The 15,112-nt window shown below is 40.0% G+C and overlaps 1 protein-coding gene across 1 annotated transcript; it reads right to left on the reverse strand.

Moving 5' to 3' along the window:
- Positions 1–1,657: 1,657 nt before the first annotated feature.
- UBE2T (ubiquitin conjugating enzyme E2 T) lies at positions 1,658–11,710 on the reverse strand. Its single transcript, XM_035122919.2, has 7 exons — positions 11,594–11,710; positions 8,580–8,692; positions 7,609–7,678; positions 7,019–7,124; positions 6,118–6,216; positions 5,571–5,654; positions 1,658–2,233 (listed from the first exon to the last, which is right to left on the reverse strand). Exons 2-7 carry the CDS (start codon positions 8,686–8,688, stop codon positions 2,105–2,107), a joined length of 597 nt encoding a protein of 198 aa, XP_034978810.1. The 5' UTR covers positions 8,689–8,692; positions 11,594–11,710; the 3' UTR covers positions 1,658–2,104.
- Positions 11,711–15,112: the final 3,402 nt, after the last annotated feature.

Below are 15,112 nucleotides of genomic sequence, written 5' to 3' on the forward strand. Positions count from 1 at the left end.
ACCGAATGAATGATATATGTTTATTGTGCAAAGAGGCTTTTTTTTTAAAAAAATCTGCTTCAGTGTCTCTTTGGAGTGTTAAAATCTTAGATTGTGCCACCTGTACATAAATTTTTGAATTTTTGAATTCTATTTTGTGATATACAGGCAACCCCTGATTTCCGCAGGGGCTACATTCTGGGTCATCACGTGCGATTGCAGAGCATGCATAAACCCAACCCGCCCCTTTCCTCGGTTGCCACGATGCGTGCGTGGTCACGCATCAATTGGACGCACATAAATCAGTCGTTGCCTGTGTATCTATTTGTGTGTGCTTGTAAATACATGCACACATATACACACACTTTAATGTAGACGATTCCTAGCAAAACTGATTACACTAAAAGAATTTTAATTCCAGTTAACAAATTAATCCCAGTTGCTGTGCTCAGTTCCGGCTTGCAAGCTTCTGTAGGCATCTGACTGGCCACTGTGGGAACAGAATTCTGGACTAGGTGAGCCATTGGTCTGATCCAGGAGGTTTGTCTTGTGTTCCCATGTTCTAACAGCCCCTTTGTGACCAAAAATAATTTATTACCTCCGTTTCCCATACATTCAAATGGCCTAATAATGTTTTCCCCTCTACCAGTGTTTTGGCAGTTTGCTCACTAGGAGGATTACTTTGGGGAAGAAAACCCCAAATATTGACATATAGGCAATATAGTTCCAGCTGGAAGGTAGCAGCAACTGCCTTCTGTCAGAGAAGACAAAATGTGATAAACTGTATGGCTGATAATTTGCTAGTGTAGGTTTTTGCCAAAATACGTTTTGAACCCATATTTAAACCTACTGTATAATCTGTTTAGAAGAGTTCTGCTTAGGTTTCTTTTCAGAGTTGGAAAAATTGGGATTAAAGTCAAAACACAGTTTCAGTCCAACTTTCTTCACATCCCAGTTCTAATAAAGACACTATCCAGTCTTCTCCATAGGCATGTGCTCAACTTTTCCTCAAGCACACCTTGCAAAATAACAATTTAAAAAATACAAACTTACCCATTTTTAATTCAACGTGGGGATGCAATGGGAAAGTAGATGGAATGCTTGATGCATTTCTGTTGCCTGTCAATAAAATTATATTTCTGAAAAATGTTATATATCCAAAGAATTGCTTACTTTGGTGGAAGTATAACAGTAGCTATGGATGTGTACAGTTATCTTTAGTAATTTATTCAAAGGTATGTTCGCAACTGGCTGTACTTATACTGATTAAAGACCTGTTCCTTTTAGCTTTGACCCAGAATAGGAGTGCTTCACTGAGAATATAGTACATTGACGCATTTTGTTGTATGTCCCACTTTTACTACTAATTACCTAAAAATATTATATTAAACGTAACAGATTTAGTAATGTGCTCTAAAGGTTTAGCAACATTGGTAAAGAGCAGTGTCCACAAGGAAAAGCCAAACTCACGTTGCACTTTTACAGTTAAAGATGCCTAATTGTTTTTAGTACTGCTTCTGTCTCCACTGTCACACCCTAAATTTAGAGGAGGAATCCAGCACACTGAAGATACTTCTCTAATTAAACAGTAAGGGATTGGAACCTGGGCATGCAAACCGTGAGTTCTTCCTTGGAACTGTGGGTCCTTCAGACCCATGCTCAACTTGCTGGAGGTGTGCTTCAACTTACAAAGCTGCTAAGAAAGGAGCAGATACATAAAATATTATTTGCACTCATTTATAGTCCAGCAAGTGAGGCCAAAGGTACACACAGCTTTAGCTTCCAGAAATAGTTTAAATACCATTCATGGCCATTAGTCATAGCAGGACTAAATATGTTATTTATTATTCTCTCATTGCTGCCTTCATTCAAAACATGCGCAAAATACACAAATTAGACAATGAAAGACAAAACTGCTGTAAAGAACTTAAGAAATCTGCAGAAGTAAAATAAAATGTTTTTAAAAACAGACAAGTGCTATATTGTATCACTGACACAGCCTTAGAGGCATTGCATATAATGAGTAAATAATACATTAATTGCAACAAGTCTACTTAAGAGATGGAAAGGAACACTGAAACACACAGAGAGCTAGAGACCGGGATATTGCATGACAGCAACGCTTCTATGATTCTGAGCAAGGTTTTTTGGACAATCCACTGATACTGCTTCCTTTCCTTTTCTGGGAAATGTGAGAATCTTTGGGTGGGTTGACTGCACTTTGGTGGTTCTCTTCATCGGTGGTTTCCAAAGTCTGGAATAACATCAGAGAAAACCAACTGAGAGAGAAAAATATTGGTTTCTGTGTTCACACTTTGCTCAAAGAACCAATGCTTTCATTCACATCTTGCAAGTATGCAGACTCCCCAAGTTAAGAATTCAAAAGTCATGGGGCACATTTTGTTCTTTAAAGACACAAATCAGCTAACTCCTCATCCTCTTACCACCCCACTCAGAATTCCCATAGATCCTCATTATACAGCTCACCACATTTAGTAGCTTGACAGCCAAACTTGTGGTGCTACAGAAGAGAAAATGTGCCCTTTCCTCCATCACTGGACTGTTCTTACATGTTCTGGGAACTAGAAAACCTTCTTCAGAAATTTGTGCAATACAATATGCATGGCTCTGCAAGATTTGTATAGGCTGTTCATAGATCACTTCCATAGCACAGATAAATACCAGTTCTTTTACAAGCAAATTCTGGGCAACACGGAGATGCTACCTTGAAACAGAAATTAGTTCTTTCTACAGGCAGGGCAAATTTATCCAAAGCTGAATATCTGCTGACAGCCTAAGAAGAATCAGCTTCTTCACATTAGTTAAGAAACAGCAACAAGGAAAGAAGCTGTATTATTTAAGGTTCAGATGCCCCCAAGTGTTTCAGCTGTGTAATTTCACCCCAATTTACCTGGAAATGTCAATACAAATAGAAGGCATAGTTGTGAATTACTGAAGACCACTCTGTGCTTTATTGGGGCACACAAAACTGTGGAAGATGACACAGGCTAATTTATACAGAGCTGATTGCTACGTCTACTTTCTGCTTGAACTCATTGCTGGTGCTGGGTTGGGTGCTCTAACATGGATGACTCCAGTAGTAAGTGCTCCCTCAAAGTTTATTTCCTGCTATTCTATTCACTCCCCAGCTTTCAGTCACTGTAGAATACAGCCCTTTCTAGTATGCATTAAATCCTTGCTCCCCTGAATGGTGGCATTTGCACTCCCAAACATGTTTTGCTTAGCTCCTAAATATAACTAAGATCCAAGTCTCATGTGACCACCAACCTTTCGATCTGTTCATTCGATGTTAATATAGAGCAACTACAACAAACAGAAAGTTAGGGATCCACTTTTTGAACAGAGAAGTGAAAAGTTACAGAAGAAAGGCAAGGAAATCAGGGTTCTAAACCAGATTGAATAGGAAGCCATCCAAATGCTTGAACAATTAGTTCTAAAAAATGCAGGAAGCCTACAAGAGAACAGCTGTCTCCCACTACAGACGTTTGCCCTGAACACTTGGGAAACAGAAGCAACCGTGCAACAATGGGGGCAGTCTAAAGGTACAGCCCCTTTTGTACTTGCAGTGCCCCTATATGCAAGTAAAAACTGAATAGGGTCAAAGTGATGGAGGTGGCAGAATGGACTGTACCACTTCAGACTCCAAGTGGAGGAAATTATTATTACAGTACTTAAATTTCTATTCCGCCCTCATCCAAGGATAGCAGGTCAGTTTACAACATAAAAACACAAAAATATATACCATGGTAACAAACAAAAACAGTAACACCTACAACCTGTTGCTTTTGGAATGGTATTCCATGCTCACCGAAGCCATGGAAGAGCAATGCTTTCAGACAGTTACAGTAGGAGGTGAAATATCCTATCAAGCATTAAGATCATAGCCAAAGACTACATCCCCATCATTTTGAAGTTACAGTATCAAGTTCTATATGGAAAAACTTCAGAAATGCACTGTGAGAAGAATCAGTAATATATACAGAATGTCAAAGGACGATCTCTCAGCCTGCCCTTAACCATGCTTTGTCATCTCCTATCCACTCCTCACATCACCCAGTTTGCTTGTCTGGAATGCTATAACCAATTCTGTGACTGGGAAGAGGCCAGAATAACTACAGTCGTACCTTGGTTTTCAAACAGCTTAGTTCTTGAACATTTTGGCTTCCAAACGCTGCAAACCCGGAAGTGACTGTTCCGGTTTGCGAACTATTTTTGAAAGCCGTCTGTCCGACGTAGCTTCCTGCAGCCAATCAGAAGCTGTGCTTTGGTGTCCGAACGTTTTGGAAGTCGAACGGACTTCCAGAATGGATTCCGTTCGACTTCCAAGGTACGACTGTACACTGGTAGACTTGTTTGATAAGGATAGACCTTCATCTCATAGAAGCTTACCTCCTTCTAACCTGACTTTGGAACACAATGGTTTAAAGCCCTGCAGGTGAGCAGCTTGACATTCAGGTTAAAAGCACTCATCTTTGAAAGTGTTTACAGTGGTTAGTGCACAGGAAGGGTATTAACTACCCTCTATGGAATCCTAATTGATTCTTTTTGCAGGGACCCTAATGGTCCTTGCATGATGTAGGAGACTGATATTGGCAAACCAATCTCTGAAGCTTCCTGGTGTGCTCTGTGGTCTCATGCACCCTTTAAAACTGTATCAGCAGCTGTCAAACAAGCTTCTCAAGTTAGTTTAAGCAATATAAGGTGTCATCGGTGAACTAAGTTATATGAATCCCCCTCTACAGTGAGCCTGCAACTTATGCGGGGGTTGTGTTCCAGGGATCACACACCTACAGCCAAAATCACATGAAGTCAAAACACAGGTAGAATTGTTAAAGTCAGACACCTGCCCTTTATTTATTTATTGCCAAGTGCGTGAAGCTGAATGCGCACAAGTTAAATATGCCTAAGTTGTGGGCTTGCTGTATTAAAAAAAGAAACTTGTTTTGCTGCATATGTAGACCAGATATAACTGGGATAATTTCTAGAAATTACTTCCCAGATCAGTGAACAAGGCTGATTCCACATCCTAAATTTCACTGGAATCAATGCATGTTTGGCTTGGGGTACTGGAATGATTTTACCAAAAGATCTGTGTCTCTACTGATGAATTCCTCCCCTCATACAAATACATGGAGGATGTGTGCTGTCTGCAGATTTAGAACCATACTACAAGCCAAATAAAATTCCATATAAAATGTTTGCAATAGCGTAACTTCCAAATATTCTTACCCAAGGCATATTCTACAAGATCAGACACAAATAAAATACAATAAACTCTGAACAATCGCTGCATTTTTCTATGACATTTTAGAGTTATGACAACATGGCCAAGAAAGCAAAACAAAAACTCCCATTGCCAGAAAAGGTAGTCTACAAGGGAGAAGTTAATCCAGACACTTGTGTTTCATGGCACATTCATAGTATTTCCATCCCACAAACTCAATTATAGGAAGATGGGCAATTATAGGTGACGCAGATTTGAAGTATTCCGTTGGGCACAGCAAGACTGCACATGTGAAGATTAACCTACACCCCATTCCTGTCTAACAAAAGTGATGTACTTTCCTTACCATTGTTGTCTGGCTTGCATACTTCTCTGTCCATTGTCTGGCATTTCTTAGGAATGTTTGCTTGTTGTATTTATACTCAGAGGACTAGACATAATTTTTTAAAAAAGTAAGAGACAAGGATAATTATGGCCTCTCAACCATAAGACCATAGTTAAGTTTGATGACAGATTTACTAGACCGCATGGAAGACTACTTAACCACACTAGGTATTTAGGAAGACAGCAATCGCCATGATGTTTTGTATCCTGTATGCAACACGTATATGCCCATCCATCCATTTATAAGCATGATGTTTCAGGATGGAAAGCATTGACCTCACTGTCAACAACAAATTCTATTTGAGCATCCCCCACCTCCACCTCCCCACACTTCCAGGTCAACATGGCCTTTTCTCAGTTGTATTACTGGAAAATTTGTACCCCAAAGAAATGAACTGCAAGGGGTACATCTATTGCACTCTGTGGTTTCTTCACAGACAGAGTTATAGCATAGTTATAACTTCCAAAAATACAACACACATTCCACCAAAATAAAGGAGGAAACTTACTATGTCAGCCATGAGGGGGTCATCAGGGTTGGGTTCATTCATAAGTATCTGTATTGAAGTCAGCAAAGTAGCAATATTCAAAGACGGTCTCCATGCACCCTGCACAAAACGAAAAATTACTTGGGTGAGTGGGGGTATTATGATACAAAGAGAAGTGTGTTTTGTTGGGAGTTACTTTGCAGGCCCAAGCTATAATTTCCCCCGAGATTTTCTGGGCAACATTGCAGAAATTTAGAAGCAACCTGTATATAAATTAATATATACAAGTGTGACACGCAACAAAATGTTGCAATGTATTCTCTTCCGATAAAAGGAGTGCTTCTGTTTCCTCCAGATAGTAGTGAGGGGCTTAAGTAGTCCAATTCACATTCCTTCCCTAAATTCTCTTTTCTAAAATCTCACTCTACATTCCATGGCTTGAGGAGACCACCCTTCACCCTCTATATTTATTGAGTTGATTTTGAAGGGGTGCACTGCCCTCTTTTGTTTAACTCTTTATACACTTCTGAAAAATCTTAGAATAACCCCCAGCAAACTGTTCCCCCCCCCTCCAAACCCTGTTTGGCAACAATCACAGTGACACTCACCAACTTCGGTATTATCAATATGCATAGCCAGGTCAACATGCTGCAAAAATATGTGGTATTCAAAACCCCAAAAGCTTCAATCCCACCTCTGCCACACACACACCAAAGGCAATTAAGAAAAGATTAGGTTTACAAGGAGCTTAGACCAGTTGACTGTAACTGTTTCTGTCCAGGTCTCCTCAGTAGGGAAATACAAGCAAGTGACCTCTTTCAACCAATACACATAGCAGGATCTGCACTTGCAGATAGGAACAGCTGTGCCAGGCGGTCTACTGCTGCTCTCATTAATCCCTGTAAGAGAGGCAACTCATTACCTTAGGTGGCAATCTGAGAACATCCAGGCAAATTCTTCCAGCTGAGTCAATGTTGGGATGGTAGATGGGAGTCAGAAAGCGTATCTTTGGGGGTTCAAATGGATACCTAATTAAAAAACACTTGGTTCTCTTATTTTGAAAGAGAATTTTCACAAGTTAACACCCACAAATCCCTCGTTCTTATCCATTTCTGAACATGCATGAGCACACACACACAGCGTGATATCCAATTATGGTATCCTATTTAAGCAAGAAGGGTTTACACTTCCTTACCTCTGCAGTCCCCTACATGCCACCAAAAGCTATTGTTTTGGAGGGTTAGGAGAACTCCTGTTGCACCCATTGGCATAATATTGATCTCACTCACTAGATCTAGAGCAGGCACGTCCAACCTCCAAGCGCCTGCAATCTACTCCCTCTTGGACATGCCTGATCTAGAGGAATCAGCTTGATCTTAAAGCAGTTTAACAGCTCTCTAGTTCCTAATCCTGTAAAAGGAACTGCAGTCTCATGAGCTGTATTTAACAAACCTACCCTTCCATAACTGCTTAGTACATTGAAGCACAAAAGATTTTCAAAAATCTACTTAACTTTCAGGCACAACTACTTCCAAGTTAAAAATTCCTTTCTCGTATGGTGTATCTGCAGAACCCAACATTTCTAAAGAGAAAAAGACATATTAAGATACATCAATACTGCCCTCTTTAGGTAACTGCTTCAGTCACTGCAAAAACAAAGTTTGATCACATAAGCCACAATATATTCATAATACGGTATATTCAAAATACATCCATCCAAGGAACTAGGCAGGAAAAGAACAAAAGTTGCAAGGAATGTAATAATTATTTATTTTTCAGACTTATTGTTCAGTGCCAGAATTCTAAAAAGACTTGGATGAGGATGTATTTTTATCTTCCAGGAAAGGATCTTTATACTGGCCAACAAAATAAATTTCTATCCAAGAATAATTAGAAAATTATGAGCATCTTCTAATCTTTGCCACACCAAACATTTGTTTTAGAAAAAGGAGCTACTTCTCTGTTTCCTGCTATGCAGATGACATAGTATCTTTACCTTTTATGGATTATATACATAATTCTGATATACACAACACCTTCCCTTTCATTATTAATCACAACTAAATTTAGCTTCTTAAGCAACATTTCCTCAAATTCTAGTGAATCATTGGCAAAAAAACTAAATGAAATAATTGCATTAAAACAATCTAGAAAAGGGCTGGGGAATCCATGGCTCTCCAGACGTTGCTGGACTGCAGCTCCCCACCATCCTTCACTGCATGCTTTTTGGCACCACACAAGTTTACTCTGAAACAAATCCAACTTTTTTTAATGGAACTTGCTTCTAAATACAGTATACAGTATATTTGCATGTATACAGAAAAAGCAAAACAGAAAGTTCTCTGGAACTTTTTATTAATGCTTATGTGTATACGGTAAGTTATAGATTCTAACCTCTAACTATTTGTATATTGTTTTGTTTATTGTTGCTGGGTTACTGGGGTAAGGAGGGCAGAAAAGATCGAATCCAGACAGATACATACGGGCTTGAAGATCATCTATACGGCTTCCATTTTGCCAGCAAGTAATTCCTGGTGGCGGCTGTGTAGTCAACAAATGTAGCTCCCTCTTAAGTCGTGAAGCCCTTTGCATTGCTCTGCAATAGTGTAGGGGAAATTTGCATCATTTAACTTTTCTAATTTCAGCAACTATAAATCCTTTCTGATAATGAATTGCATGTCAGTGCAGTAGTAGCAGAATTTTCAGGTAGCTGTATAAGCTTTTTATAAAAAGTTTGTACAGACTGTTTAAACAACTTAGCTTGGAAATGCTGATCCAAACCCAGTCTCACACTTAGAGATCACTATCAAAACAATTTCTCCATGTCAGAAGCAGTCATATTTTACATCAATCAATATTAAATAGGATTGAGATACTAGGTAACATTTTTGCAACTTGGATATGATCTTGTAGAGATCATTAAACACTAGGCTGAGATCTATTAGCAGGCAAGGCAGCACAGTATTTCAGGAGTACAGTGGTACCTCTGGTTGCGAACTTAATTCGTTCAGGAGGTCCGTTCTTAACCTGAAACTGTTCTTAACCTGAGGTACTTTAGCTTATGGGGCCTCCCACTGCCGGCGTGTGATTTCTGTTCTCATCCTGAAGTAAAGTCCTTAACCCAAGGTACTACTTCCAGGTGAGCAGAGTCTGTAACCCTAAGTGTTTTTAACCAGAGGTGTTTGTAACCCGAGGTACCACTGTAGTTGGAGAGAGCATGCCTTTTCTATCAACTTATGCTTTGTAGAAATGGGTGGACATCAGATTTGTAGACTTTACTGGCTTCTGTGGTCTCTTTTGAAGAAGGTAGGCCCCCTCCCACCCTGCTAGGAAAGTAGCATTATTGGGTATTGGGTATCATTGAGCAGGATTCAACTAATGAGTCCCATCAGCAGACAGCCATGCAAAAACTTCCATATGCACAATGGGCCTCCCCCACTTCCCCCAGCCAATTTCTAAGGGGGGGGGGAATATAAAATATAAAATAAAATCAGCAATTTTTAAACACATTACGATTACTAAAAATGCTTACTAAAGTTATATGCTTGGGTACACTTGCATGAACAAAAAAGGTTATAGCGAGCACTGGGGGGGGGGGATACAGTGAAGGAATCTGCCTAATATTAATGTGCAGGGAATTCTGAAGTGAGGGTGCTGTTGACTTGTTGCAAACGTGGGGCAAACGCGATACAGCACTTGTTAAACTGTGAGTTCTGCAGATCTAAGCGGTGAAGGGGGTACATATTGGGGGCAAGTAGGTAGAAGTAGCCTTAAGCGCCAGGAGGCCTTGGAGTGGCAGCCAGGCCCTTTCCTACTGTTTTTAAGTAAGGCTAGAGAGGGGCATTTCGTTAAAAATGGGAGCCAGTCGGGGAGCTGCAGTTTTGATTTCATTGCCTCTTCTCCCTGGCTTTTGACACTATAGAGCAGGCATCCCCAAACTGCGGCCCTCCAGATGTTTTGGCCTACAACTCCCATGATCCCTAGCTAACAGGACTAGTAGTCGGGGAAGATGGGAATATATATATATATATATATATATATATATATATATATATATATATATATGAAGGCAAAGGACCCCTGACAGTTAAGTCCAGTCGCGAACGACTCTGGGGTTGTGATGCTCATCTCGCTTTACTGGCCGAGGGAGCCTGCATTTGTCCGCAGGCAGTTTTTCCAAATCATGTGGCCAGCATGATTAAGCCGCTTCTGGCGAACCAGAGCAGCGCACGGAAATACTGTTTACCGTCCTGCCGGAGCGGTACCTATTTATCTACTTGCACTTTGATGTGCTTTCGAACTGCTAGCAGGAGCAGGGACCTAGCAACTGGATTTGAACCACTGACCTTCTGATTGGCAAGCCCTGGGCTCTGTGGTTTAGACCACAGCCCCACCTGCTATGTATATACGGTATATATAGGGATATATATATATATATATATGGTGTGTGTGTGTGTGTGTGTGTATATATATATATTTGTTTACAGGTAGGTAAGCCGTGTTGGTCTGGGTCAAAGTAAAATAAAAAATTCCTTCAGTAGCACCTTAAAGACCAACTAAGTTTTTATTATGGTATGAGCTTTCGTGTGCATGCACACTTCTTCAGATACACTGAAACAGGAGTCCCCAGGCGCTTATGTGGAGAAGGGGTGGGGAGGGGTGGGGTGGGGAGGGAGTATCACTCAGAAGGGTGGTGGAAGTGGGTGATTGGCTGGCTGATAGCTGTTGATGACTGAAAACGACTGCAAATGGTTTTGCATGAAAAAGCAAGGATTGAGATGGCTGAAGATATCATGTATGAGATAAGAATCCTATGTCTCTGTTCAAACCAGGTCCCTCCATGGTTTTGAGCTTGGTGATAAATTGTAATTCAGCAACTTCTCTTTCCAGTCTATTTCTGAAATTATTTTGTAGTAAGACAGCTACTTTGAGATCTTGTATAGAATGTCCTGGGAGATTGAAGATATTTGTTGTAACCCGCCCTGGGAACCTGAGGGTGCCAGATAAGATAGCAAAATAAAAGTAATAGCAATTACAGTGGTACCTCGGGTTACAGACGCTTCAGGTTACAAACGCTTCAGGTTACAGACTCCACTAACCCAGAAATAATACCTTGGGTTAAGAACATTGCTTCAGGATGGGGACAGAAATCGCGTGGCGGCGGTAGCTGGAGGCCCTATTAGCTAAAGTGGTACCTCAGATTAAGAAGAGACCTCCAGAACGAATTAAGTTCTTAACCCGAGGTACCACTGTATAACACCCCTAATTCGAGCCTCAGTAGATGCAGAGGGATGGCTATTCCTCCTCCCCTCTCCCCCTAAAAAGCGAGGAGCGCGCACTGTGCGAAACTGAAGGGGCGCCTCCTCTTTATGAAGCGAAGGAGAAGCGCCAGTGTGAAGAGGCTCTCCCAGCCCCGCCTCGGAGGGCTTCCTTCGCCAAGGCGGCCTGCGAGACCCCGGGCCCCGTCCCGTACGAAACCCACCCGATGCTTACTAACCCCTCTCGGTTTCTGAGGAAGCGGGACGTTCCGCTGCCTTCCTCGCCCTTTCAGAATGGATCGGCAGCTGCAGCAAAGCTGGAAGGAAGGCGAGCTTCGGGAGGCCTTTAGAAAAACCCGCGCCACAGGTTAGAAGCACGAAGGCCCGACATGCTTTGCACGGGCCGCGGCGTGAATGGGCGTTCGAAGTGCCCGTCAAAATGCGACCTACTACGGATTGGCCAGCGAGGGCGGAGCGGCTGCAAGCGGGGAAACGGCACAATCAGGTTTTTGCCGACACTTCGGGAGCGAAGTCGAACTGCCCTCTCTGTTCCAGGCTGCTGAGGTTTCGTTAGCAGCAATCACACCTTCTTTGGGCGCCTGCTGAAGATATTCTTATTTTTGTTAGGGAGGGGCAGCCAACGTTGTTCAGCTTTTTTTTTTAAGGTAATCAGGTGTAAAAATACCCCGTAAATAGGACATTGCGGGGGGCAGGCTTCTGCGGGGGTGCGGGGACAGAACGTTAGATAACTGAGTACTTTCAATGCTTGTCAATCATTTTTGTGTGGGTCTAGGGGGGGGGCTGCCCCCCCAGGCTACACCCATGAAGCCTACCCAGATGTTTTGAAAGTTTGTACGGGTTTTAATTTGTTTCTAGTCTATTCTATTGTGGTTTTAACTTTATGTATGTTTTAAATCATGTTACAGGTAAGTAGCCGTGGTGTTGGTCTGACGTAGTCGAAACAAAATAAAAAAAAATCCTTCCAGCAGCACCTTAGAGACCAACTAAGTTTGTCATTGGTATGAGCTTTCGGGTGCATGCACACTTCTTCAGATACACTGAAACAGAAGTCACCAGGTGCTTATACTGTATATAGTGAGAGGGTGGGGAGGGGTATTACTCCCTCATGTGGTCACAAGGAGGGAGTAATACCCCTCCCCACCCTCTCACTATATATAAGCACCTGGTGACTTCTGTTTCAGTGTATCTGAAGAAATGTGCATGCACCCGAAAGCTCATACCAATGATAAACTTAGTCTCTAAGGTGCTGCTGGAAGGAATTTTTTAATTTTAAATCATTAATTTTAACCCACAGTGATAATCCTGATTGCATTATTTTTTTTTGTAAACTGCCTTGGGTTTTTCCTACAATCAAGTGGTATATAAATTTTATGGAACAAAAATAAAATAGATATATTATGAATGTGCTGATTTTGCAGATATTTAAGATTTAATTGTCACAGACTCTAACTTTTCCCGTTGCAGAACAACTCATCTATAACATCTTGCAGCACGCATGCACACACAGAGAGAGTTTTTAATGCTTTTAAATAAAACCAAATACCTTCCGCGGGCCAGATTTAGAAGGCGATTGGGCTGCATCCGGCCTCCGGGCCTTAGTTTGGGGACCCCTGCTCTATATGTTGGCCATTCTCCCTTTTTTCCAATGTTTTAAGTGACAATGCTTCAATAGGTGATAACCACCAGGGTGTCTTGGGTTCTAGTAAGTCTTTATATTTTCCCCACACTTTGAACAATGATTATGTGAGTGTGGAACCCTTTGTGTATTTTTGCTTTTTGAATAGTTTGGAAGAGAAATAACATCCTTGGAAGTACATTCATTTTTATAGTTGCAATTCTTCCCATTAGAGAGAGATTCATCCTATTCCATATTTCCAAATTTCTTTTAATTTCATGCCAAGTTTTTTCATAATTATCTTTTAAAATGTTTATATTTTTTGTCATTATCCATACTCCTAGATACTTTACTTTTTGTATGCTTCTATCCCTACCATCTCTATTATTTATTTCCTTTCCGATTATTTAAGGTTTTTAAATAGCAATTTACTTTTGCTTTTATTTAATTTAAATCTTGCCACTTGACCAAACTCTTGTATTATAGTCATTACTTTTGGGAGAGAATTTTTTGGATCTTCCACAGTTATTACCAAATCATCCGTGAATGATTTCAATTTATGCTCATTTTTCTTTACTTTTATTCCTACTACTTCTCTATCTCCTCTTATCCTTCTTGTCAGAACTTCCAGTACCAGAACGAACAACAGCAGTGACAATGGACATCCTTGTCTTGTTCCTTTTTGGATATTGCATTTATCCGTTATCACCCGATTTACAATTACCGGTATTTTTTGCATTTTGTTCTGAATAAACAGCTTGCATTCCCCTTTTAAAATTTACTCCAAACCCCATCACCTTCCTCATGAAGCTCCAAGAAACATTATCAAATGCTTTCTCTGCATCTATAAACATTAATGCTGCTTTTTTTCATTTCTCACTTCCAGGTATTCTATAATATTAAGAACATTTCTAATATTATCTTTAATTTTTCTGCCTGGAAGGAATTCAGATTGACTATGATGAATAAAATCTTTTAGAATTTTTTTTCAATCTGTTTGTCAAAAAAAAATGCAAGCAATTTGTAATAATTAAATCGGTCTATAATTTTTTTATGAATATCACATCTGAATCCTGTTTTGGTATCAAAGTTATATAGGCTCTTTCCATGTTTCCAGGACTTCCCCCGTTTTCAAGGCCTCATTCATAGTATCTTTCAAAGAGTTCACAAGCTGCTCACTCAGGTTTTTTTTGTAATATTTGGCTGTTATTCCATCTGGCCCTGGAGACTTCCCTACCTTTGTTTGGTTTATTGCTTACTGGGATGAAATTTTCATATTTAATACTCTCATTTGCTCCTCTGTTATCTTTGGTAGCTTACTATTTTAAACATAATCTATCATTGTCAAATTTTCTTGTCTTTTTTAAAATAAAGATCAGTAAAATATTTTACAAATGCCTCCCTTATTTCTTTTGCTTTCTCAGTTGTTCTGCCGTTAAGCTTTATCCGATTCACATAATTGTTTTGTTCACTTTTTCTCAATTGCCATCCCAAAGGTTTCCCTGGTTTATTAGTGTTTTTAAAAAAAATCTGTTTTTTTAATTTTCCATGCTATTTTCTCATTAATTACCATAGAATATTGTGATTGTAATAATTTTATCTCCAGTTTTGCTGTTTCTTTATTTGGTGTTCTTATTACTTTTTTCCTTTTCTGCTATTTTATTTAAGATCTCTTTCTTTTTCTTCTCTATTATCTTCTTTTTAATTGAATTTTGTTGGATGAATAGGCCTCTCATCACTGCCTTGCTGGCGTCCCAGACTATTTGGGGTTTGGTTTCATTATTCAAATTTTGTTCAAAATATTCTCTTATTGTCTTTTTTATCTTCTCCAGAAAAACTTTGTCATCCAATATTTATTCATTCAGTCTCCACCGAATGGTGGACTGAGTGTCTTTTTGTATTTCCATAATTATAGAATTATGATCTGACAATGTTCTTGGATATATTTCGATTTTTTAAATTCTTGACTCCAAGTCCTTAGAAACCCAAACCGCATCTAGTCTAGCACTGCTTCCATGAACATGAGAGAAAAAAGTGAACTGTTTTTCAAACGGGTGCTTAACTCTCCAGATATCCATCAATTTTACTGTTTCTATCATTTCAAAAAAGTTTTGGGAAGCCT

Source organism: Zootoca vivipara, chromosome 7 (assembly GCF_963506605.1).
Source record: "Zootoca vivipara chromosome 7, rZooViv1.1, whole genome shotgun sequence".
Classification (NCBI taxonomy): domain Eukaryota; kingdom Metazoa; phylum Chordata; class Lepidosauria; order Squamata; family Lacertidae; genus Zootoca; species Zootoca vivipara.

Bases quoted from the DNA above. Each gene is read 5' to 3' on its own strand.
- UBE2T (XM_035122919.2), bottom strand. From the start codon at position 8,688: ATGCAAAGGGCTTCACGACTTAAGAGGGAGCTACATTTGTTGACTACA. The intron at 7,679-8,579 runs GTATGTATCTGT...TTTTCTCTTTAG, and splicing joins TATAGATGATCTTCAAGCCC to AAATGTTGGGTTCTGCAGAT. The intron at 6,217-7,018 runs GTAATGAGTTGC...CGTTTTGTGCAG, and splicing joins TTCTCAGATTGCCACCTAAG to GGTGCATGGAGACCGTCTTT.